We start from the raw sequence: 26,338 nt of genomic DNA on the forward strand, positions 1-26,338 counted from the left end.
TTGTGTTAAAACATTGTTAGAAGACCATTGAATCCCTCATTGAAAAAGGCTCACTGACATATTGACTGACCCTCTGTCTGTGTTTAGAGTCTTTAAATTCAGACACTGAATTGCCACAGCCAATGTGGTAGGGAGGTTTCAATGTCAGCACCTTCACAGAGAAGGGATGAACAGTGTTGTGGTTGAGCATGTTTGTTGCAGCAATTCCTCGCTTGACTGGTAGAAGAAGTCCAAAATTACCTATTGTACCTTTAAAGCGGTGTCTTTATTGGACACACCCACCACTCAAGAGAAGAGTAACACTGTTTCAATGGGGAGAACACAGCCAAGGTGACAGCCACTGAATAAGACATAGCCTAACAACAGAAAAACGAAGGTGTCAGGCGCCGGCGAACCTCCCACAGGTAGGTAGTGCTGGTCTCCTCTACGACCTCAGGCTCAGGGGGGGCTGTCCAAAAATTCTAAGTCCACCGGGGTGCACAACTCCAACAGTAGAATGGCAGGTGTAAAACCAGTGGACTCCTGAAGAATGGAGCGGCATGCAGGACAAGCAGTTGGTGACAGTTCCAGTCACGCTGGTGTTAGTCAATGAGGGTTGGAAGTTGCATTACTGTTGCTCCACCAGGCCATTGCTTTGCTTGTGTAAAGCTCCACCAGGCCGTTGCTTTGCTTGCAGAGTAGTGCAGCAGTCCTCCCCCCATCATGGCAGCCTCAAAATTCCTCCTCTAGTCACTGTGCAGCTCCAATACTCAAACTGGCAGAACATCCTTAATCAGCCTCTCTGCCATCGTTGTAGCACTCTAGTTTGAGCCATTTGGTGAAGTCGGCCTGTAGCATAGTGGTTAAGGTAAATGACTGGGACACACAAGGTCGGTGGTTCTAATCCCGGTGTAGCCACAATAAGATCCGCACAGCCGTTTAGCCCTTGAGCAAGGGCCCCTGCATTGCTCCAGGGGAGGATTGTCTCCTGCTTAGGCTAATCAATTGTACGTCGCTCTGGATAAGAGCGTCTGCCAAATGGCAATAATGTAATGTAATGTAATGAAGTAATCCATGGCCATGGGGACAGAGTGAGCTGGAACGCATAGGAGCTCAGGGGGAAATGTTTTATGCAGAAGCAAAAAAGAAAGGGGAATAGTGAGGAAAAAATAGCTAGGTCAGAGCTATGTCAGTGGAAGATGAACAAGGAGGACACAGACAAAACATAAATATGGATAGAAGACTTTTAGCTTTTACTGCAATGGTTAGTAATCGTGCTTGTGAGATTGTCACGAAATCAGAGAAGGTCAAGATGGTGGTGCATGCAGCTAGACATTTCGGGAATTACTGATGTGAAGGGGGACGAGATTCAGGGAATTTGAGAAAGGGTTTGGTGGGAGTCAGCTGCCAGGGAAACAGAGAAATCGAAATGAACGTGTTTCGCGATGGGAGGGTTATGTGTGTTGTTGTTCTTCTTATTATTATTTATTTTGAATCAAGAAATACATTCCAAAGAAATAATTACGTACATTGCTATTGGGGGCTTAGGGCTGATATGTTTAATTCACTCCGTAAAGCGTCTTTGTGACTTTGTGTCTTCTGTGAAAAGCTCTATACAAAATAAAATGAATTGAATTGAATACATTCAGTAGATGGCGCTAATGCACTTCTAAGTGTTTGACCATTATACAGAACTAAAGATCAAGTCGACTGAAAGGGGTCGTTGCTATATATATTATGATGAGTTCAGAGCGTGACCTTCTAGTGACAACCAGACGTTGGACATGAAGCAGAGTCACTTCACAAACCAGAAAAATTCGGAATAAGTGCTCAGTGCATTTTGCACGGTAAGAATTCATTTTAGGACAGCGCATGCATGAAGTGCCTCAAACTGTGATTTTTTTTTTAATCTAAAGGGGTGACTATAGTCTTATCAAAAAAATTTATTTCCTCAAATTGTGTCCGGGGTCTTTTATTTACTTAGGCTGCACAAAGCACAGGCCTTTATTTGGGGCAGGCTTGTATTCGAGGCAGGCCTTTATTCATTATTAGGCTTCTGTTGTAGAATTTTATTCTTAGAAATAAAGTAAAAGGCTACACTTAAAGTGGGCCAACACTGTTCAACACTTCCTGTAACCGCTCAGAAATCAATTAGTGTAGACTAATCAGGAAACACCGCTTGGTAAGTCATAGTCAAGAGTCTCAATGTCTAATGTCTCAACAGACTTAGTTTATTGCAAATATTCTCAAACACAATAAATCACATACAAGTCCAGAAAAATAACAACTTGCCAGACACGCCTTCATGAACAATAACCAATTAGCGTAGATAACAGCAAGTTAAGGATCTTTTTTTTCCTAAAGTGCGTTTTATTGTGAGACATGCGTTTCGTTTGGAGCAGCATACCGGTAGGCTATCAAAAGATTTTCGCTTTGGTTTGGGATTTAATTTACTTTTGGACTGTTTGATTCTATTGCTAAATGTTGGGACTGATGTGCACTGAAATCTGGGGGGTATTTGATGGTTCACAGTTAAGTTTTATGTAGTTGAAAGAGTGTCGGGATTTCCACCCGTCTGTTTATTGCGAGCCAAGGAAGCCGCTTTCATTCATTCATTGAACTGTGCTGTAAATACATGGAAACCTTATTGCGTAGCCAAGTAGCCTAAATTGAGTTAATTTTTAATTTTGCCTGATTTACTTTTTATTAAATTCGTAGGCTGGAATGGCTTGCGGCAACAACTGTGTTTAAATGTATACTGCTTCAGCCTTTGGCAAGCTACTTAGAAGCGGGCGGCAAGCGACTGGTAGCTTGAGAGCAACGTTTTGGAGACCCATGGTGTACGACAACGACTTTTCATTGGCAACAGTATTAAACTAACCAACAATATAAAATATTAAGAAGAGGTCTTTTATTTAATTGAGTTAAATCGAAACAATGTCTTCTAGTGCTCATGGACTGATAGCCCTACTTATAGGCAATATTACCCCACCTTGTATTTGGGAGCCCGCCTTGTATTTGGGGGCCCGCCTTGTCGGCCACGCCCCCGGCTATTATCCGAGGCCCGGCTTCAAATAGAATCCCGGACGCAATTTGAGGATTTACTGTACTCGACAGTAAAACACATTTATAGACTACATTTACGGGTCAGGCTCTCTTCACGGTAAAAATAACCTAAGAATCTGAATGTACTGCGACCAAAACGTAGATGGCAATTAGCTTGCATGGACATCTGCCGGAATTTAAACAGGTCGGGACTCGGTAAGAAGGAATTTTATGACAGCATAACCAGGTATGTCTTAAAGGAGACCAAAAATTCCACAAAACAAGCTTAAGGTTATCAAAAAGTTATTATCCAAATCTCAATGTGTAATATTTGCACCAGATATTTGTTTCTCTCTGGGAATCTAAAATAATCTAGGGAATTTTGTATCCAAATTCTAACATTGTAAGAGCCATATGCATTTTAGTCATCCATGCCACCAGGTGGTGCATGTCAATGACCAGGCTGACTACAGGTAATGTGGGGTCATGCAAGTTTATATAGGTAATTGTCAGGCAATGCCCAGCTGTTGCTAATAGAGGGAAGCAAACAGTTTTTGACTGTACTCATTTGTGCTCAATTACGCCAGAATAAATCTGTGGCTGTTTATTATGTTTTATTGGTTGCCTGTTACTATTGGAGTAACGGATGAAATGGACGAATATGGACATGGTGAGAATAAAAGACAATTAACATCAAGTGATTTGAGTATTATGTTTGAGTGCACGTCTTCAACAAAGTATGCCTGTTAGCAGCCAGTAGCGGCAGGTAAAGGACTTTGCCACTACAAACATCGTCCCTTTTTTTATGTCAAATTAATACGCACAGGCTTGTAACTATTCATGGTGGGCATATTGAATAAAAAAATAAAACAAAATTACATAATATACATATATTTAAAATGCACTATGTCCCAAATGTCACTGAACTTTTATTCATTTGAGATGGATTGTTACCATTTTGACTGAGCAGACGCACTTTAAATATTATTTAACTGTATGTTTCTATTGACAGGACCAACAGGAATGGCAAACTCCAGCAGAACTTTTGCAGACATTAGATCTGTTGTATTGTCTGCCCATAGTAATAAATGTGATGAAGGTTTCTACAACAATTGGGCTGAAAACTATGACCAGGTAACTCTCCTTTATTATTGTTAATAATACTAGTACTAATAGTCATTATATAAATACACAATACTATGGGTCACAAGTTACAGGGGAGAACATTCTCAACCAATTTTAAACACTTACTTACTCCAAAACTAAAGAACAGACATATTTAATACTTTCATCGTGTTTCTTCAATGCCCTCTTGTGCAAATTGCATATAAAAACCGAGAAAGTGTGACCAACCATGTTACTCCTTTAACATTTCACGTGTGTTTACAGTGTAGAAGCAAAATGACATTAAGAAGTTTGTGCTTACAAATTGCACTTTCTTCAATTTATTTTAAATCAGACAATAGCCAATACCCAATTTACTGAGGCAGTTTGAATAGCCTTTTTACTCACCAAAAATTGAACTTACAGAAGCAGTAGAACATAAGATCACTTTACCAAAACTCATGTCTAAAAAACATTCATTTGTAGTGGGGTAGGGGACTGTATGTATGTTTAGATAGGTTTCATAGGTAATTTACTTGTCCTCTCTCAGACAAAGGCTGAAAGGGATTGGCACACCCAATACTCACAATTAGTCCCAGGATGCCGTGGAAAAAAATAAAATGAAATTCACGTGCTACTTGAGCAGTGGCATGTTTTGGGAAACAAAATCAGCGAATGTCTTGAAAAGACACTTAAAGACATTCTTACTGCTATGACATGCTTTGGGAAACTTAACCCTGTTTAGGTGTATTGTGCTCCCTCTAGATAGGGTAGTGCATGCTGGTGTGTGCATGGTAGTACCTGAAGCAGATCCATTGAGCGCCGAACCTAAAATCATTTACTTGCATATTCGTTAATATTTGTATCTAAATATGTCAATTGTCCTAACTAGTCCTGCATTTCACTAATGCTGCCAGACAAGGGAACTGTGACTACACATACATACACGAACATAATGGTAATGGACTGCATTTATATAGTGCTTTTATCCAATGCACTTGACAATGAATGTCTCTCATACACCCTTTCACACACGCACTCGCACACAGCGATAGGCTGCCATGCTGCCATTGGGAGTTAGGTGTCTTACTCAGGGAAATATGGAAGGCCAAAGCACGAGAAGTGTAAAATTCATCTTTAGATGTAACATCTTACACAAAAGTGCATCTTTAGGCATTATTCGTGATTTGGCCTTCCATTGGGACACTTCGACACACCCAGGGCGGGTGATCAAAGTGGCAATCTTCCGACTGCCAGAATACCATTTTTACCTCCTGAGCTAATGTAAAATATTTTCTTCTTAAATTGCTTGCATTTATTTGTCAAAGCTATCTAGGCCCTTGTCTGTGAATAATTGCAGTCATAATGCAACATTTTCATTTCTCGTTGAATTTCTTGTATCCAGGATTTAGAGATATTGGATTACCATGCCCCTTTGCTTGTTGCTGAGTGCCTGTCCAGTGCTTTTGAGGGAGAACGAGAGAAAGCAGTGGTTCTGGATGTGGCCTGTGGCACAGGGCTGGCATGCTCATCGGTAAATACTTTCATCTTCTCTCTTCACATTAGGGTTACTCCAACCCTGCACACGCCCTGTATCAGCAGGGTGAGGTTACTTTACTGCAGCTATGGAATACCAGAAAGCCGTTACGGAAGCAAGAGCAGCAGCATTCTCAGATACTATTTCCAGGAACTGTCATAATTGAATTGACTATTCAGTGGCGTAGTCCATAGTAAGGGCTTCCTCTGCTTCAGTATTGAGCCGTCCCAGATGAGAGAAGTGTGAGGAATTTGTCATTTTTCTTTTGAGATCTCTGTAAATACCCACATTTCAAACTCACCGTCTTACTTGAGACTGTATGCCAGATGAAAACATCAGGTTGCTCCTTAGGTGTTTTACCTACCAAATTAAATCAGATTCCATCTTAAAGGCCTTTGACACAGGCTTTTTGGTCTTGTTGTGGCCATGTGGTTACAATCAAAGAAGTCTTCTACTCCATCCTAAACCCTGCCTACAGCTTTGTTGAGGACAAGAAACACATTAATGCTGCTAGCAAAATGCCAAGCGATGAAGTGAGGTGATCATGGATATTGAAAATACATTTTTTTTAGCAACATGCACAGCAGTGATACTACGATCATTACACAAGTTTTCCTTGTTCAGTATTTAACTATTCTGAATATTTATTTAGAACTGGAATATACAGACAGAATCTGTATCATACTAATCGTACGTGCATTGCTAGTCAAGTTAGCTACACATAGACATGCATACTGTACTGAATTCAGTTCCCCCATCCAAATGGGTTGTCTACAATAAATGTAAGTGAATTGCTGAACTACAACTATAAACAGTAACAGTGGTCCCCATATGGGGGAACACATCTAGATGGGAGGGCAGAATTTGATAGCAATGTTGCCCTCATTTTTGTATCTGGATAGCTAAAAGTAGCATTATTTACAGGTCCAACACAAAACACACCAACTCCACCTCGCTTTTCATCCCCCGTCACACTTCAGCTGGAGCCGCAGATGTAAAGAAATTCCAAGGTTAACTGAATGAGCCCTCTCGGCTTGTCTTTTCACTTTGCTGTATCGGGGCTTCTTCATCTCTACTGAAATCTGATCACAAACCACAGGCTCTGGTGTCACACCCCTCCCCCTCCCAACACAGAAAAGGGCACCATGCCCAGAAACATGGCAAAGGAGCATGAATTTGGCAAAAGTACGCAAAGACAGAGCTTGTCAGTGCATCATAGATATGCCATAGCATGTTTATTTTATGCTATTTGGTTTTATGCTTTTTTTGTTGAGGAAGGAAGGGAGAGAGCCTTGGGCTTCTGTTATGGCAGGCTGCATATCTATGATGGATGCATGTCTTGATGAACTGAGGCAGCACTACTTTAAATGCATTCAGTGATCTTATCTTTCATACTGCGTTACAGGCTGGTCTCGACCAAGCGCAACTACACTGAAACCATTACACGCACTATACAAACAAGCATTACAAATACTGGACAAAAAGCCAACAATCTATCATCATTGCAAAATAATCAGGAAATGCAACCTATTCTTCTTTGACAGTTTCCTATCTTATGCAGATGCTTGCTTAATATACAAAATAATCTGAATAATCATGAATAATCTGGCTCCACCTTCATTACAGCAATTTGTACTTTTACTTGAACTGTAAAATCTTGGTGTGATTTTTGCCTGTGATCCTTCAAGGAACAAGTGAAGAGTGGTTGTAAACACATTCATCTGGTGTTATTGCATTGTTCATTATTACATTGCTTATATGTCTTTGTCAATAGCTGCAGAAAAAAGGATTTCAGTATTTTGTGGGACTGGATTCCAGTGCTAAAATGCTTGAAGTGGCCAAGAGAAAAGGACTTTACCAGGAGCTGAAGCAGTGTCTCCTGGGACCCACAGCCTTGCCTATCAAAGCTGGTATCCTTGTAATATTTATATCTTTGTGCCTTTAACCAGTTGCAGAAATCAGGAAAATCAGGTGTTAAAAATGCTTTCCGCTCCAAATACTGGCACTCTTGATGAAGACGAGCAGAAAAGGCAGGATAAAATTGTCCACACGTGTGATGCATCATTAAGCTAAATTTTCATAACGTCTGTCTATAACACCTTGTTCCAGACAATGCATATGCGTTGCATGAGGAAAACGCACCACTAAATCAATCAAGCAGAGGTTAACAAACCACAAAACGAGTTTATTAAAGTATTCTGTATACTTCAATAAATCAATGTGTTCAGTCTCAGAAAACTCTGTAAAGGGCAAGTTTTATCCTTATGAAGGGAGTGTGTCATAGGAGTTTGTCATATCTTTGGGAAATAAAATGGTTAAAATACTGTTTGTATTTTAGTATGAAATGATATAATATTTTGACCATATGATATGGTTGTTTACCTACGTTGTTTATTTTAGGCAGGCTTTTTTTTTGCTCATTATCGGGGTCCCAGTAAATTCCCAGTTTCATATATCTGAAGAAACAATTCATTTTTTCAACATCTTGTTTATTTGTTTCTCATGATAATCATTTTGTAGGCTCCAGACATTGGTAAAGCACTTGTGTAATACTACTCTCCAGAAACTGGTAGAATTTGCAGACACACAGCTGCAGATCATTTTATGGTTACTGGTAACTAACTTTGTGCTGTATCAACGTTATATAATGGCCATGTTTTTGTTCCTGCCTTGTTTCTCCTTCAGGGACGTGTGATGTTGTCATCGCTGTTGGAGCCCTAAGTTGTACGCATTTGCCAGTTACCATCGTGAGAGAACTATGGCAAGTTGCTAAGCCAGGTCAGTATTCACTGGCTACATGAAGCATGGTAGGGTATATGTGCAAGTGAAACAGAAGTCTGCACGTCTGCCAAATGCCATTTATGTAATGTAATGTAAGTCATGCTCCAAAAATATCCATTGCAGGTGGCTATGTGTGTGTGACCACAAGGGGAAATGAAAGCAACAAGGAGTACAAAAATCACCTTGAGCGAATTCTGAGCGAGATGGAGATGGAAGGGCTCTGGAACCGGATTTCGGTTATGGAGGTGGAACGCTGGGAGAAGGCAGTTTGTGACGCAGAATCAGAGTACATACCTGGAGCAGTGTACTTGTATAGGAAGTCAGAGAAGTAACATAAAACGGAATGCAAATGTTTGGGCACTGATTTTTGCAAATGCATACATATTTGTGAATGTGCATTTTCCATTTTGCACAAATACCTAATTGGCATATGAAAAGTAATTGAATTGAAAAAAATTTCAATAACCCATTCTCAATTCAAAAAATAAGATTATTGACGGGTTTAATCTCCATTTGCGGCTCTCGTAAGAAAATATGTATGCTGAAGATTAAATAAAAAAAGTTTTAACTTTTATATTAAACAGGCATTTTTTTTTACTATGCAGATCCACAGATCTTCATCAAATGTGTTTTGTCTCAGTGACCAAAAATGAATTATCCAGATTTTGTATTGATGAATGTACTCTATATGTGCACAGGCAGAATATTCATTAATTAATTAATTATCCTAACCTGCTTATCCTGAACAGGGTCACAGGGGGGCTGGAGCCTATCCCAGCATACATTGGGCAAAAGGCAGGAATACACCCTGGACTGGTTGCCAGTCCATTGCAGGGCACACACACCATTCACTCACACACTCATACCCCCGGGCAATTTAGACTCTTCAATCAGCCTAACCTTTACAATGATTTCATTTTATTTTTTTAATCATAGATTTAATGAAAATATAGTGGCACCTTAAAGGAATCACTCATGGTTTTGCCAATGTTTGCTAAAGATTTTATAATATTGATCCGGAATGATCCATTTTCACGGATATCAATGCATGCAAAAATCCAAAATAAATGGATTATAACATATTTTGATTGATTGAACATGAGCTTACTGTTGCTTCAGTGGCTTCAGAAAGTATTAAGACCCCTTCACTATTTGCATACTACTGTGTTGTAGATTTAATTTTAAATGGATAAAATTGCAACCCCCCCCCCCCCCTCCCCCCATCAATCTACGCTCACAACCCATAATGACAAAGTGAAAGCAAATTTATTAAAAATCTAAAACTGAAATCTCATTTGTATAAGTATTAAGTCCCTTTGCTGTGGCACTCCAAATTGTGGTCAGTTTGCGTCCTGTTCCCTTTAATTGGCTTTGAGATGTGTCTATAACTTAACTTAAGCCGAGGAACTCTCTACAGACCTCAGTGATAGAATTTTGATATGGGGTAGATCAGGGCAAGGGTATAAAACAATTTATGAAGCTTGGAGTGTTCCCAGGAGCACAGTGGCCTCAATTGTGAAATGAAAGAAGCCATCAGGGCTGTGTTTCCTGAAGCCTTCTTAACACTACATCGTTCATAAATTATACCTTAAGCTCTACCTTAACGTTTCAGCGTGTTTCTCGAAATGTTCTTAGCTAAGTATACCTTCTCTAAGTGGCACTTTCGTAAGGTTGGTCTGGACCACTCTTAGCTATACCTTATCGATGTTGTCAGCTCACTCCGCTAGTGGCCACCACTGTTACGACCACTGTTTTAAGTATTCCTGCAGCGTTTTATTCATAAAGAACACTACTTTCTCTCATAACGCAGTCAAGATGCATGGAGTGAATAATCTTAGAGCGATCGATGGGCATCGTAACGTCGCATGTAGAAGCTATCCCTTAAGCAACCGCCTAAGTGATAGTTCAGGGAACACACCTAGAAAAATAAACAACTTTAGTAAGGTATATCTTTCGATATATATGAATGGAAATGTTTTTTTTCTTGCTGTCAAACATGAATGGAGTCCAATGGGGCCTTTTGAGCAAAAATATAGGTTTCATTAGGGGGTGACTTCATATGAATAGGCTGGCCCCTTGGTTAATAATAAACATTAATCAATAATAATAATTTTGGCTCTGGGGGAAGCTGCACACACTGATGACATCAGAAGACAATGATTGTTTTATAGGAATGTTATTCCAGGAACAACAATAGTGATGTTGATCCAGGAACATATCCTACTTCCCAAAAAAGCATCCCTAGTCAGGAGACTATTCACTTTATTACATACATACATACATACATACATACATACATACGCCAGTCAGTCACAACATTAAAATCACCTGCTTAAACCAATTTTATTATGTTTAAAAATGCTTTAAACTACTGTATAAACTTGTCTATAAACACTTCATATGTAATTATATGATGTGTATTATATAAGCAGATAATCTTAAGTGAATTGCATTGTTTTGAAATGTAAATATCTTGGTATGTACCAGTGTATCTATAGTATCTATCTTAACAGGTGCTCCATATTTTTTTAAATAAAGACCACCCACTATATCTTAACAGGTGCTCCAAGTAGAATATATGTTTTTGAATAAAGACCACCCACCAAGTTTTACCACATGCAATTACCATGTAATTCCAATGGAGGGCGGAAGGGTGAAACTGATGTAGAATGAGATGCCATGTATTTTAAATATGGAGGGTATTAAATATGAAAACTTCTACAGGTCCTGGAACATCTGTTAAGACGTAATTGTGAATACCTGTATGTACAAAGTTATATAAATCACAAAACAATGCACCCCTCCCAGTGAGCTTACAAGATTTCCATTTTCGTTTAAAAATTATATTTTTCAATGCAATTCACTTATGATCCGCTTTTATAAGTACACATATCGTATAATGAAATATTAAGTGTTTATAGACAAGTTTATACAGCATGAAAAACTGAAAGCAGGTGGTTTTAATGTTGTGGCTGATCAGTTTACATACATACACTATTTCTTTACTATAAAAAAGTACCAAGAACAAGGCATTAGCATTATTTGTAGACATAGCTGAACAAGGAATATGCACTGTCTGTTTAAAGACTTGCATTAAAAGACTATTGGGACTGAATGAGATTCAGGCCTTGATGAACAAAAAGATCTTACTTCTTTTCACTCCAAAGACATGCACACTAGGAACTACAGATGAAAATTATCTCCTTAGCTAACTCTGGTGCATTTACTTTGATGTGGAAACTGGAAATGTTGGTAAATATGCACTGTCCCTGATAAATAAAAATAAATAATAATATACATATGATAAAATATAAGCAAAATGATTAGTTGCGCCAAATGAGAAAACACATGTTCTACCAGTGAAGAAGACCAAAACCACAAATAGTTGCTATCATTAATGCTTATTTTGCTGCGTGTAAAATTATTGTACAGTATGGGCACAAGTACATACTTTCCGAAGCAATGACACAGTTGAAGTGATTGGTTGTAGTGTCAGCGTCATGAAGCATTTTACACCTGCCTCTCTAGTGACATCTTCTGGTCAATAGATGTGCCTATCATTACTCTTCACAGTTAAAGGTACAATAGGCAAGATTTTTGTGTTACAAGACCATTGTAAATCCCTTCCTATCCTTGACAATGGTTGACTCACCTTCTGCCTGTGTTTATAGTTCTTGAAGGTGCACTGCACTTTTTTAAGCTTATTTGGATTTAATGCTTAAATTATCTGTGTAGGCATTTTTAAATTCACCGCCAGTGTAGCCAGTTCCTAAATATGGGGCAAAACTTCTCAAAACTGGCTTTAATCTCCAGCCTGTGTTACCCAGAAGGCAATGGGAGCTCAAACACCACCCTTGAACGCAGAGACTGGGGAAGGCCACCCATGCAGGCGATCACATGACCAGAAAATACAGTAACATCAACCTTTTTTGCCGTGAAATAACTGCACTACAGTCTCAGTGTGCATCTTGAAAATGCTACGGTTTCGTTATGCAGGTGAAAAATTCTGTGTTGTTTTATGCAAGCCTAACAAACTATACACCATTGGAAATGTAATTAGCTAAAATGCTTTTTAGTCGCCACTTCAATAACATTCCAGTAGTCAGTTCTTTGAGCTGAAGTTGCTAATGAATTTTCTTACACAAGGATTTTCTCTGCAACTACATTACCGATAATGGCCAGAGATGCTTGTACATGGGCTCATCGTGTCAACGTAAATGATAACATTCCTACATACAAGTACTTTTGTGGAAGTATACAATGGCGAAATGGACTACAATGATCATTCCTCCAGATAAATTCTAAGTATACAATGGACATTCTATTGATGTTTCTCTGTGTTTTCAGAATTATAAAGTAATATGCATTTAGTTTGCTGGACCCTCGTAGTGAAAAGGACACTGGCATTATATGTGGATTTCCAAGATGGTGAAGGTGAGGGCCATATGATGCTGTCCTCATTGTTGGAGCCCTAAGTGATGCACATTTGCCATTTACCATCGTGAGAGAACTATGGCAAGTTGCTAAGCCAGGTCAGTATTTCCAAGCTACATGAAGCATGGTAGGGTATATTTGCAAATGAAACAGAAGTTATGCTCCAAAAATGTCCATTGCAGGTGGCTACGTGTGTATCACCACAAGGGGAGATGAAAGCAACAAGGAGTACAAAAATCACCTTGAGCGATTTCTGATTTTGGTTATGGAGGTGGAAGACTTTGAGAAGGCAGTTTACCTGTGTAGGAAGTCAGAGAAATAATATAATCGTATGCTAATGTTTGGTTCCTGTGATCAACTTGCATGTTTTCTTAATTTTCTAAGAGAAAACACGACACACAATTCCTTTATATTTTCCGATTTTAACAGATTGTAAAAAGGCATATTCAGAACAAGACAAAGTGTTGTTGGCTTTTACAAGTACAAGAAATGGTTACAAACAAAAGAAATAAAAAATAAAAAACAGATGCCACATTACACTACTGGGTCAATAATTAGGGAATGAATGCAATATGAGGCAGATGGATGCGAGGCAAAGCAATGTTCAGGGGCCACAGTTGGAGATCTACATAACATGGTTGCTTGGGGAAGTCTCTACACAACCTCTATGCCAGTTGGTTTTCTTGGTTAACATTGAGGGTAATCAGTAATAAGTGTCGACATTAACAACATTAGAACTTCAACTGCAGTGTAAATGGTCAGAAGAAAATACAATTGTGCTTTTTGATCACACACACCAGCAGTGGGTTTGTCTTTGGAATTACAACAAGTTGGGTTCTTCCAAAGAACAATATGATGCTGGACCATAGATATTTATGGGGTTGGTTTGCATCTACTGATCCTCGGGCAGAGGAATCATGAACTTCATTTCAATTTTTTTTCCCACCAGCAACTAAGGACTATGTAGTTCTTTCATTCGACGACTAATGAATTCCCCACAAGAAACTACAAATTGAGAAGTGCATTTTTAAAAATATAAATGTGTGTTTATATAGGTCCCCACCCATTCTGCTGATTCACCATTCACTGATATCATCTGGCTGGCCAACTTCTTTTTATAGGGCAGACTGCAGATTATCCACATCTGCCTTGCATCGTCCAATAGGTAACACTGTCACCACAGCACTCCAAATACTAGCTACAGTGGAACTACCAATCAGGTTCTCAATTTTTGTAGTTCCTCTCTACTTAGCTATTATACCTGTGGTGATGCTGTGTAGAGTTAGGTATAGAAGACTGCTGTTAGCATACAACGCCATTTCACTCATGAAGGCAGTATTGCCATAAACATATCTTTGCCTTCAGCTCATTTTAACTAAAGAAACTGAGCACAATTTGATTCTGATTGTAGTTACGAAATTCCGCACCTCTGCATGTTTTTTGACCAAAAGGACTGAAATAAGAGTACCCCACAATCCACTTCTGTTTAAAATGTGCAATGCAAAGAGTAAAGTATACACGAACATGCAGAAATGTCTCAGTAATTTATTCCTAAACATAAAAATCAGTCTAAAAATAAAAGTCAAAGAGCGGTAGATGATTACATCTGCTCTATTGCTAAAATTATATATATCATATATATCTGGTATATATGTAGGTAGGTAGGTAGGTAGGTAGGTAGGTAGGTAGGTAGATAAAGAATAATACACTTTTAACACTTGAATGCGATATCATAGCCAAAATTCATTCTAACAAGACAAACAGCAGGCACTATTCAATTGCTTAGGCTGATAATCACATTTTTGAAAATGAAGGTACTGTTTCTGTTTTTGTGGGAAATGTGCTTTTAGTCCATTAGCAAAGGACACAATCATTCCTTTAGTCTGATTCAGTCAAATTGTCTGACAGGCATGCTTACACTGCATGATGTGATGCAATACCTCTGCTTTTTTGTGAGTTTATTTCGTATGCTGTTTGGTATCCACCAGTTTTATGCACATGAGGTAGAATGCCATTGTGGTGATTCTCTGTTGATGTTTAAAGTAAGCTCACCCCAGAGGTGTGCTGATCGCCTCTCTCCCGTCTATAGGCCCTCACAGAGACAGATCTGCTTTCGTCACACGTAGTTCTTTATCGCGTAGCTGCTGCTGTGGGTGGAGACTTTCCCCATGGTGTACCTAGCAGGGTAGCTGACCTTCTCGGGAGGACAGGTGGTGCAGAGGACCGCCCCTCCGAAGAGCAGGAAGCCAGCGGTCACCCAACCCACGTAGAGAGCAGCTCCCAGCTCCCTCTTAAGTGCCTCAGGCACAAGGGGGTTGTAGAAGTCCTGGATGATGGAGCTGGCAGTCCAAGAGACAGGCACCAAGGTGGTGAGGCCAGAGAGCATGAAGGTGACCCCTGACGCCAGCACCAGGCGAGCCTTAACTCTGGGGTTGTCCAGGCAGTTTGTGCATTGGGCGCCCACCAGGAAGATGAGGAAGCCCAGGCAGGCCAGCACGATGGTGATGACCACCAGGCCCCTGGCGGCCTGCAGGTCGGGGGAGAGGTCCAGCAGGGCGTCGTAGATCTTGCACTGCATCTGCCCCGTGCTCTCGTACACGCAGTTCATCCACAGGCCCTGCCAGAAGACCTGAGCCACCACGATGTTGGTGCCTATGAAAGCCGTCACCCTCCACATCGGAAGGGCGCAGATCACGATGGTGCCCACCAGCCCTGTCATCGACATGGTGATGCCCAGAACCTGGAGAGCCATGGCTACTTCCACTGGGGGGGAGTCTGATGGGAAGGAAAGAGGGAAACAGACAAAATGAAGGCATTATTCTTAGTGTTTCAGACAGTGTTTCAGGTGGTTTTAAGATCTTTTAAGAGCTAGGGGTGTGTACCTCTGGTAATATCATACCCGCTAAAAACTTTTCCCTCAGTTGCTGCATATGCAATCGGAAAAATGAATCACAGTGTCTATAATATACAGAACAAATTGAGGAACAGCTTGTGATGATGATGATACAATCCAACGTTTTTAAACAAGTGTACAGGAAAAGTTGCTTGAAAATTGTGCTTGTTATGCAATGACCGTTGCCAAGTTTCATATCTTCTTATTAATTATTAATTAATTAATTAATTATTAATTAATAAAAGTACAGTGAGCACACACTGTACACACACTGTACACACACACTATACACACACTCACACTATACACACACTCACACTATACACACACTCACACTATACACACATACACACACACACACACACACACACACTATACACACATACACACACACACACACACACACACACACACACACACTGCCTGCACAACACGTCTGACCAGGTGAGCACACACTGTACACACACTGTACACACACTGTACACACACACTATATACACACACACCATACACACACACTATACACACACTACACACACACTATACACTATACACACACACACACACACTAAGCTACAGGGCGGCCTGTAGCGTAGTGGTTAAGGTAAATGACTGGGACACGCAAGGTTGGTGGTTCTAATCCTGGTGTAGCCACAATAAGATCTGCACAGCCGTTGGGCCCTTGAGCAAGGCCCTTAACCCTGCATTGCTCCAGGAGAGGATTGTCTCCTGCTGAGTCTAATCAACTGTACGTCGCTCTGGATAAGAGCGTCTGCCAAATGCCAGTAATGTAATGTAATGTAAAATTGTCCATAGGTAAAAAAAAAAAAACTGCATCGCCACAAACGTTATCATCGTACGTACATGATAATTACATATTGTCATTCAATAGCCTACTTATTAGTGTCGTAACACAAGGGTCGGGTATGGCAAATATATGTCTTTTGCTCTGCCAAAATCAGTCGCATCGACCCCAATACTGAGCTACTGAGTTTTATACGGCACTGGATGGCTATTGCTGGTGATCTACTTATTGAGAGAGGGTATCTCGTAAGATGAGAAAGACATATCGCTAACTAGCGAAAGCAAATAATAATAACTTGAACAATAATTTATATTGATGTTAATGTACATTTTATATTGATTGCCGTTGTTAACTTCCAACAGAAAATCTGTATTTGCAGGAGATCATAACGAGGACACAGCGGGAAGCTCTTGCCCCTCCCTCAGCCTAGTACACTTGAGCGACCCGTCGACCAAGTTGCTCATAGTGTGAACACGGGGTTACGTGCCTGCCAGACGGAGACATTTGCTAACTATACTGTACTGTACTGTAATTGCGGTAACCTGAATGTGAAACTCTCAGTTCTTAGTTTCACTGAGGCATGTACGCAACATTTAGAAAAAATACAAAATATGTAAATAAAAATAAAAGAATACCTGCACATCACCTATCTTCCTTCCAAGTTATTTATTTAGTTTAAACAGTGACAATGACTCAACGATTTCTTGGACTGTGGCCCATTGGTTGACTTATTGGGCTGGTACTGATTCATAAACAAAGGAATTCCACCACTAGATGGAAGTATATACCTGCAAATGATTCAGAATTTCACGGATAGCTCAGTTATGGCCAATTATGCGCCATGGAGGGATTTTCAAACCAACCAATCATTACACCTGCAGATTTCATGAATCAACACACACTCTAACCAGAGAGGAGTGAACTAATTAGTGAAATCAGCAGGTAAAGTAATTGGTTGAAATTAAATGCTATTGGCCCTCTGTGAAACATGACTGTTCACCACTGGTATAGGTTCATTCCACAGACAAGGATATTTCATGAAGCAGGATTACTTAGTTAGCTGGATGCTTGAACTCCTAAGAAACATTAGTTCAGGAGGTATGAGTGGTCGTCTGGAAGTCAGATCGATTTGCCGGATCGATTTCCTGTCGATGTGTCTCAGAAAGACACCCAACCATTCCTCCCTGTATGTTGTGCAGTGTATCAGACTGTGATTTTGTTTGTGTGTGTGTATGTTACTCTTTACTAAGAACATTTAGAATTTACTGATTCGGTTTTATGTATTATATTGCCTCTGAGGATGTATGTTGTCATAGTAGTGATCATAGTAGTTGTCATAGTCAAGGTAGATTGTTATTGTTATTGTTTCATCACTCTCTAGCAACCGCCACTGTTCGATTGGGCGCCTATGGACTGCATGTCAAAGCCACATATGAAACTTATACTTCTGAGTCCACTCAGCGAGCTTAGCTGAAGTCTGCATTGTGAAAGGGAGCAGACTGACCACAGGAGAAACGCACATGCCTAAATTCTCCTGAATCATAATGGTTTGTGCATGAACACAGTTGCAGAGAGTTGGCCATTCCAAATTAGGGTGGCAACTGGACATGCCATATTTGGTTGCCATATTTATTTTTTTAAATGAACATATCTGGAACATATATGGCACTTTAGCCGAGTGTATAATTGCAGCTTTTCACCTTTTCTCTAAATGTATGCAGGCCCCCAGATGATTTTCAGCTTCAGATTCAAATGGCTGCCCTTTTAAAAATAAGAACATTGAAGTAGAGACTCATAAAGGATTTAACCTCTAAAATATAGGTTTCTTATTTCTGCCAATAAAAACCTTTGCAATTTTAGCCATCTCAATACCTGGAAACTGGAAGCCGCTAATGTGAGAACATGACATTACATCCACCACACAGTGCTCCGCATGTGAAACATAAGACTGTTTGCTCAGTATTGAACAATAAAGCAGTTAATCCCTCCATGGTTACAGGGAAGTGCGCTTGCTCTAAGCCTCATTATGGTTCTAGTGGAACCTGTTGTACGCTTTCACCTTGGACATTGGTAGAATACACAAAAGTTAACCTGAAATATTTTCAAATAACAAGATGACATTTAATAGTTGGGTAATAGTTCATATTTTCAGTTTCTTTTTATGGCACATCTGGCTATCAAAGATGATGCATTATTACTGAATTAATAATACACAACTGTAATTGTACTTCCAACTTTGTCTAAACATTTCTAGGAAAGATGCAAGTATTGAAATACAAATTACAACAATCTGCTCTTGAATGTTAGTATGGTTCTGCTTCATCTGAATCTTACATTTAAATTATACCAGCAAATTGTAACATAAAAACTGACAATGACCAAATGTCAGTTGACAAATGAAAATTTGTTTAGTGTGATACCTCCATAAACCAAATGTATCCAGGTTTTCATCTGAACTCCTATATGCTGTTTCAATGACTTCACCACAAAAATCTTCATTGGGTGCTGGACCGAAACAACAGCTTGAAATGTGCTTGTCCATTTTTTATTGTGACAAAATTGAAAACAATTTGTAAACATACATATAGATCATTTGAACATAGTAGTGAAAAATCTGTATAAGATTATTTAAGTCTTGATAAGTGCAATTATATTATATGACACAAGAAACAGAAAAGTAATTGAAAAATTAGCAATAATTCACAGTATTCTATTAAACATTGAAGAACATCTACATCTCATTCAAATATAATATCTTACAAGTACTCCAAACCGCTCTCACTCTCATTCTCACACATACACCACACACACATTTCATTCAACAAAAAATATTTTTAAATGTTATATTTTTACACACTACTAATGTCTGTTCATTTCCACTTACAAAGTGCATTGTTCATATACGTCCTTCATTCTTGCACACACAAAAAATGTACAGACAAAAGTAAACAGCGCAGGGTAGTTATTTAGAGATAAGTCTTGGTAGGAGTTGGTGAGCTCGGGAAAGTTGTCCTCTGGGAATCCGCATTGCTGGTTGCTCTTGATGACCTCACAATGAGATATTTGACAGAAGGTGTGTTCTCCTTGGGGGGACAGTTAGTGCAGAGCAGGCCCCCCGCTAGGATCAGAAGAAGCGAGGCCCCCCACCCTAAGTACAGAGAGGCGCCCATCTCCCTGCGCTGGGCGTCAATCAGCAGAGGGTTGTAGAAGTTTCTGATGATGGTGCTGGCAGACCAGGAAACGGGAATGAGGCACAGGACTCCGGAGGCGATGAGAACGCCCCCTGCGGTGATTATGATTCTGGCCTTCCTGACCTCTCCCTGTACGAAGCTGGTGCACTTGCCCCCGACGAAAGTCAGGAGGAGGCCCACCAAACCCACGGAGATGGAGAGAGCCATCAGGGCGCGGGCAGCCTGCAGGTCAGCACTGAGCGACAGCAGGGAGCTGTACGACTTGCACTGCATCTGCCCGGTGCTCTGCACCACGCAGTTCATCCAGATGCCCTCCCAGATGGTCTGCGCCGTCACAATGTTGTTGCCGATGAAGGCTGTCACCCTCCACATGGGCATCCCGCAGGCGCCGATCACCCCCGCCCAGCCCACCACTGCCAGGATGCTGGCCAGCATCTGCATTCCCACCGATGACATGGCGAAGCCTGCTAGTGCTCTCCCTGTAGCTCCCGTCAGCTGTCTCTAGCTCAGTGCCCAGGCTGTTTACTTCCTCTAGGGCTTCACGCTTTTGCAGGAGTATTTACTGGGGTGGAGGCAGGAGGCGTTTATATGCCTTTTTGAAGTTGGGAGGTGTTTGCTGCTGTAGCTCACCTGAGTACCAGATTAACAGGATTCTTTCTTTCTCAGGACAATGGACACTGGTGGTGTGTGAGAGGGGGGGGCAGACAGGAGGGCTAAAAATCTGTCCCCAACATACTTTAGCAAAGAGCTTTGTTCAGTTGTAAAGGGATCACATATGTGCTAAATATGGAACTTAACACCTCTTCCGCTCCTCCCACATTGGAAACCGATCTTAACCTTTGCTGAAAAGTTTCGAGATGGTGTTCCTTTCTCATCGCTCACCCAACATTTCTCAGCTCTTTGTGCTTGTTTAGCATCCTCTGTGTCTGGGCTAAAATGTTGCATTCAATTTTCACATGAAATTCAGTTCAAAATCCAGTTCCAAAATGTATTTTAATTTTGATATTTAAAATATAAATTATCAGTGAATCTGGCTTGCTAGTGAAAAATATAGAGTAAGAGCCTTCAGTAGATATGCTTCCAGAGTTAAAGGAATCCATTTTGTGAAGCTGATTAAAATATAGTTTAATGCTGCTCAAAGCTTTAAAAAAAGCTATTCACCTAAACCTTACCTCTTGCTTATCCCACAAGTGACAATGCTATACAATACTTATATGACGCAATAGCAACCCTTTGTTTCTGACACCTGAGTATCTGAGTATCCTACGTACATGTATTTTGATAAGTCTTCAGTAAGTATACCTTTTCAAGCTAATTCAATATTATATTATACTGTACATAGATTTTAAAAAAGCATTTCACATTATGTATATATCCCTAGGCTATACTGCATTGTTAACAAATTAGGTCAACAGACAGTCTTTGTCACTCAACCAGTTTGGGCAGATTTTTGTAGCAAGCAAAAAAAAAACCCGGAGCTGTTTGACGAGAACAAGACACCCAAAGAAAGTACTGTTTACAAGATTCCAAGATGGAGGTAAACTCCCTCTCTTAAGTTTTGAGTCATAGGATATGGTAGTGTTTGATGAAACAAGCTTGATATAAGCTCTAGAACCTAAATAGTTTGAGTGTGTCTGACCATTTTTGAAAATCATTACTCTGAAGTTCTCAAAGCACCATTTGATATTTTTTTATTCAGGGGTTCAAAATGATATTACACGATAACCACAACAGTCTGAAATGGGACATTAACATATGATTTAAAAACACACATAAAAAAATATGGTACAAATCAGCTTTATTACAATGATGAAAATATCAATATCAATATTACCATATTCAGGTTGCTGAACACAAATTTTTTTTGTTGTCATACATTTACATAGAAAATGGAAAACAGGAATTACAATCTGTGAGCATGTACAACTTTTTCAAAAACACAGCTCATATTCCATTAACAACAAGCATTATACATAACATATTTCACATTTTCTGTGTTTTCTTTCCAGCAAACATGATCATCAGCTATACAACTGTTTGACTTCTCCTCAACACAAGTACATTTCTACATGTTTGATTCTACTGCTTTGATTTGATTAAATTAACTATCATCAAAGATAGTACTCATTGGTGCTCATAAATTATACTTTTTCTCAGAACTTACTTACTGCACTGTGAAAAAGGTAGAAAAATAACATTTACCAAATGCATAGTTTCATTGTCCATTTCACATCAAAAACTGTAGAATGTTTTGTGACTTCAAAAGTTTTCGGAGTGATCTCAGAAGTGAATCCACATCAAATTATTTTCATTTTTCACAGCAGAATATGAGAGCGAGATCGCTCATTGCAGCTTATAAAAAGATACATACAACTGTTTACAACTGTTTGCTACATAAACATTTTCTTCACCTTTCATAAGCAGTCTCATACGTAAGCTCTGCTGGCCACAGACCTTCCCGCCATTGAATACTTGACATCATAAGGCTTGTCTTCCTTCGGAGGGCAGGAACTGCAGAGCAGCCCCCCGCCAAGGATCAGCAGACCAGCAGTGCCCCAACCAATGTACAGAGCGGCTCCCAGCTCCCTGCGTTGAGCTGAGGTCAGTAGAGGGTTGTAGAAGTCCCTGATGATACTGTGGGCTGACCAGCAGACAGGGACCAGGACAAGAACTCCAGCCAAGATGAAGATGACCCCGGCAGCGATGGAAATCTTGGCCTTTGAGGTCTCGTTGTCCACAAAGTTGGTGCACTTCCCTCCGACAATGGCTATAAGTACGCCCATAAGGGACACAATGATGGCAATCACCACCAGAGCGCGGGCAGCCTGGAGGTCCTGGGGCAGGGCAAGGAGAGAATCATAGATCTTGCACTGCATCTGCCCAGTGCTCTGTGTCACACAGTTCATCCACAAGCCTTCCCAAATGACCTGCGCTGTCACAATGTTGGCTCCAATGAAAGCTGTGACCCTCCACATGGGAAGAGCACAGACAATAATGGTCCCCAGAAATCCAACAATAGCCAGGGCCAAGCCCAGCATCTGTCTACCCATAGACACCATTTTCACTGTGGTCAGTAGGAAGAAGGCAGTTACCTATCCTGAAGTAGCAGTGAGTCAGTTGATGTAAATGATGGTCTCAGTTGCTCTGTCTCTCAATTATAGGCTCTGTCATAGGGAGTGGTCTATGGTGAAACTAGTTCAACTGAAAGATTGCAGTCAAACTTCATTCTTCCCCCTCTATGTATGTTGAGAGCGAAAGAAAGCATGGAATTCAAACTGGTTTCGGAGAAACGCAGTGCAATCAATAAACATGCGGAAGCCAACAAAAGGTTTCATGATGCGCTAACTGGAATTTACATACCTGAAACTTCCGGCAGGTCTGCGTAGATTAACTGATTATTGTAACAACCCTGGAGTTATTACTCAATTAAGATTTATTTGTGGATTTTACAAATATCTGACAAAATATGTTTGCTTTAAACATCTTTATATATATATATATACATATCTTGAGCCTCAGAAGTGAATCCTTTATGTTTGTAAACACTGAATGTGTAGACATAACAGAACAACGTACGACAAACCTATGTTGTATGTTGTATAAAAAAAAAAGCAATGTGTGGTCACTGACTGTAGGCTGAAATTAGGCATAACTACTTACATAACTACATAACGCATCATTGTTTTCTAGCACATATTGATTTAAGTACTGCAGGGTTCAAGAATCTCACTTCAGAATAATTAATTCCACAGGATTTAAGGACAAGGATTGTCCATTTTAATTATAAAATAAAACCAAGAAAAATCCAGTTTGACAACTGTAGTTGTAGCACAAAGACAGCTGTTGAAAATTAACCAGAAATAGACCAATAGTTTATCACAAAAAAGTATTCTGAAAATGATTAGAAGTGAAAACATACAGTGCCCTGGAACTTGTGATAAGATGTAAGATTTCAATTAAGAACCATATAACAAAAAATATATTTTAGAAAATATCATAATAAAAAGATACCATGGTTGGGCTTAATGTAGTTTCAAATCCCCAAAACATGAGATACTCTGAATTGCATACTGTAGCTATAAAATAACAGGAAATATACATCCATTTCCCCTTATTTTATGAATACATTTTCACAAGTGTCAGACATGAAGGTTTTCACAGAACACCAGTAAACATTCTGGCTGTTCTTCCCAGATGTAATTTCTTAGCTTTGAATATGGTGTTACACTCATGCTTGGCTGCCCATGTAATGCCCTGCAACAGCATATGGTGAGGGCAAGGTTTGGGTGGACAGGCAGGCAGGTAGGATGCCACAGTGGACCTGAGGTGGGAATACTGGGCAGCATAGTGCCAATTCATTATAAAAGAGTATCACCACAAGACAGATTCCCAGTCCATTCTTTTCATTTGTCTGTGGGGTGGTCTATTGCACAATTTGCATATTGACCACAAGCTGAAAGTTCTACATTCATTTTAAATTATTTCAGTTTGAAATTGTGTATTTTTTTTAAATTAATCTATGAAAATCATGTATACTTTATTTTGTAAATAATGCCGGATCAAGTGATTAGATGCAATGCATAAATCAGAGAGGAGGGCCTTTTTACCACCGGGGCAGGATGTCAAGCCAGTTCTACATTAGCGATGGAAAAGAGTATCGTTCCCATACTGCCAATCACACAAGCAAAAAAAAAAAAAACCGGTTTAGTTGTCAACACATTCAGGACACAGCCAAGAGGCTGGAAAAAGAAACCGGATAGACAACCTTCCTTGAGGGGCCGGGTTTCGTTGATAATTCCAGCCCAGGAGGTCAGGAGCGTTCATCCATACATCTTGCCCAAAAATAATTTCACAGGAGAGGCCAGAACGCCACCAAGTGTACAATGCGCTCAGAATATTAAATCACTAGGAAGTGTCGTTTAAATATACAGCAAATGCCATTTACAATGATGAATATTCGGTTAATAATAAATGGTACCAAGCAACCAAATTCCGAAGTTGAGAAAACGCAGGGGAGGAGAAAAAAAGAGAAAAGAAAGTAGGCTACTTGCGGTTGCAAAGTGGTTCTAATTGGTGGTGTGAATACAACCGACCGGGGGGGGGAGGCAGTACGTGGAACACCCACTTACTCAGCCAAGTCATGCAGGCAGAGTAGATCTACTACAGTGAAGACACAGTCGTTAAAAATAAAATAATTTATTTGGCACGTCACAAGATAAAAACTCAAGTACATAATTCAAATCAGTGCATTTTGACCGCATGTGGATATACCACGGAGTCGGGGGGGGGGGGGGGGGGGGGGGGGGGGTTTAAACGAATCAAAGGCAGTCTCACACGTAGGCCCCTCCAGCATTGGACTTTGCGGCGGTATATTTGGCAGTATACCGGCGGTCATCCCGCGGGGGACACTGGCAGCATTGAAGGGCTCCACCGATGAGCAGCAGTCCTGCAGCTCCCCAGCCAATGAACAACGCTGCGCCAAGCTCCCGTCTCTGAGCGTCGACGAGCATAGGGTTATAGAAGTCTCGAATAATAGTGTTCGCGGACCAACTGACGGGGATAAGACAAAGGATTCCACCCAAGATGAAAAATACCCCAGAGGCGATGGCGACTCTGGACTTCGCAGATCCGTCTTCGATGCAGTTCGTGCACTTGCCTCCTGCAATTGACAAAAGAATTCCAAATATAGACACCAGCACCGAAATGACGACCAGTGCGCGGGCCGCCTGCAGGTCCCGAGGCAGGGCCAGCATGGAGTCGTACACTTTGCACTGCATCTGTCCCGTACTCTGCACCACACAGTTCATCCACAGACCTTCCCAGCTAATCTGAGCGGTTACAATGTTGTTGCCGATAAAGGCGGTCACTTTCCACATAGGAAGAGCGCAGATTACGATGTCCCCGATCCATCCAATTAGCGCAAGCGCAATACCTAAAATCTGCAGCCCAGCTGATGCCATCACTTACGCACTTTTTGCTTCAACAGAAATAACTGAAGCCGACCAAAATACGAGTTGCGAGTAACTCGGTGGGTCTGCAGATATACCACCCTTGTGGGGTGTGGTTTTCAATCAGAACAATTAGTTCTGTCCGGTGTCACTTATACCAGCCGTCAATTAATGAACCGTCAATTAATGAACAACTCATCCTACTTGATGAACTCAGTGTCAATGTCATATAAATTTAGACATTAAATCTTGTTTCCGCGTGTAAATGAATATTGATACTATTATCAATACATTGCGAAATGTTATGAGCGCCACAGTAGCACAATTGGCTTCAACTTCATTTAGTCTATTTGACTCCTCGATATCATTAAAGGGGAAATGCACATTGTTGCTTTATTAAAATAGTTAGTTTTCGGAAGGAAAAATAGGATGTCATTGACCTTAATTTGGACTGGATACCATGTCAACCTAAAAATTAAACACTTTTTCCTTTTCAGTGATATTTGTGACACAATTATAATGATTTTTTATTGTTTTTGGCGCTTCAAAATGTGACACTGAGATCACGGCGGTGTACTCAATCATAAGGTCTTCGAGTTTTGAGACGAATCTTGCATTAGC

The 26,338-nt window shown here is 40.3% G+C and overlaps 3 protein-coding genes across 4 annotated transcripts; 1 reads left to right on the plus strand and 2 right to left on the minus strand.

The window, feature by feature from the left end:
• Nucleotides 1-1,730: 1,730 nt before the first annotated feature.
• Nucleotides 1,731-9,027, plus strand: mettl27 (methyltransferase like 27). Of its 2 annotated transcripts, XM_061249311.1 has the most exons (6): nucleotides 1,731-1,826; nucleotides 4,037-4,158; nucleotides 5,534-5,662; nucleotides 7,440-7,575; nucleotides 8,351-8,443; nucleotides 8,570-9,027. In XM_061249311.1, the coding sequence occupies exons 2-6, from the start codon at nucleotides 4,048-4,050 to the stop codon at nucleotides 8,776-8,778; spliced, it is 678 nt and encodes a 225-aa protein (XP_061105295.1). In that variant the 5' UTR covers nucleotides 1,731-1,826; nucleotides 4,037-4,047; the 3' UTR covers nucleotides 8,779-9,027. The 2 variants fall into 2 exon arrangements, with proteins under 2 accessions (XP_061105295.1, XP_061105296.1); XM_061249312.1 differs by lacking the exon at nucleotides 5,534-5,662.
• A 5,969-nt stretch (nucleotides 9,028-14,996) lies between these two features.
• cldnj (claudin j) lies at nucleotides 14,997-20,269 on the minus strand. The gene is made up of 3 exons (XM_061247251.1): nucleotides 19,735-20,269; nucleotides 16,932-16,945; nucleotides 14,997-15,634 (listed from the first exon to the last, which is right to left on the minus strand). Exons 1-3 carry the CDS (start codon nucleotides 20,223-20,225, stop codon nucleotides 14,997-14,999), a joined length of 1,143 nt encoding a protein of 380 aa, XP_061103235.1. The 5' UTR covers nucleotides 20,226-20,269.
• Nucleotides 20,270-21,443: 1,174 nt separating this feature from the next.
• LOC133133672 (claudin-4-like) lies at nucleotides 21,444-25,835 on the minus strand. Its single transcript, XM_061249818.1, has 2 exons — nucleotides 25,249-25,835; nucleotides 21,444-22,833 (listed from the first exon to the last, which is right to left on the minus strand). Exons 1-2 carry the CDS (start codon nucleotides 25,727-25,729, stop codon nucleotides 22,196-22,198), a joined length of 1,119 nt encoding a protein of 372 aa, XP_061105802.1. The 5' UTR covers nucleotides 25,730-25,835; the 3' UTR covers nucleotides 21,444-22,195.
• Nucleotides 25,836-26,338: the final 503 nt, after the last annotated feature.

The sequence above is a fragment of the Conger conger genome, chromosome 7 (assembly GCF_963514075.1).
Source record: "Conger conger chromosome 7, fConCon1.1, whole genome shotgun sequence".
NCBI lineage: Eukaryota > Metazoa > Chordata > Actinopteri > Anguilliformes > Congridae > Conger > Conger conger.

Excerpts from the sequence above, each read along its gene's own strand:
- cldnj (XM_061247251.1), bottom strand. The coding sequence starts at position 20,225 with ATGTCATCGGTGGGAATGCAGATGCTGGCCAGCATCCTGGCAGTGGTG.
- LOC133133672 (XM_061249818.1), bottom strand. The coding sequence starts at position 25,729 with ATGGCATCAGCTGGGCTGCAGATTTTAGGTATTGCGCTTGCGCTAATT. Across the intron at positions 22,834-25,248 it reads CGCTCAGAGACGGGAGCTTG|TGAAAATGGTGTCTATGGGT; the intron begins GCGCAGCGTTGT and ends TACTGACCACAG.
- mettl27 (XM_061249311.1), top strand. The coding sequence starts at position 4,048 with ATGGCAAACTCCAGCAGAACTTTTGCAGACATTAGATCTGTTGTATTG. Across the intron at positions 4,159-5,533 it reads GGGCTGAAAACTATGACCAG|GATTTAGAGATATTGGATTA; the intron begins GTAACTCTCCTT and ends TCTTGTATCCAG. Across the intron at positions 7,576-8,350 it reads AGCCTTGCCTATCAAAGCTG|GGACGTGTGATGTTGTCATC; the intron begins GTATCCTTGTAA and ends TTTCTCCTTCAG.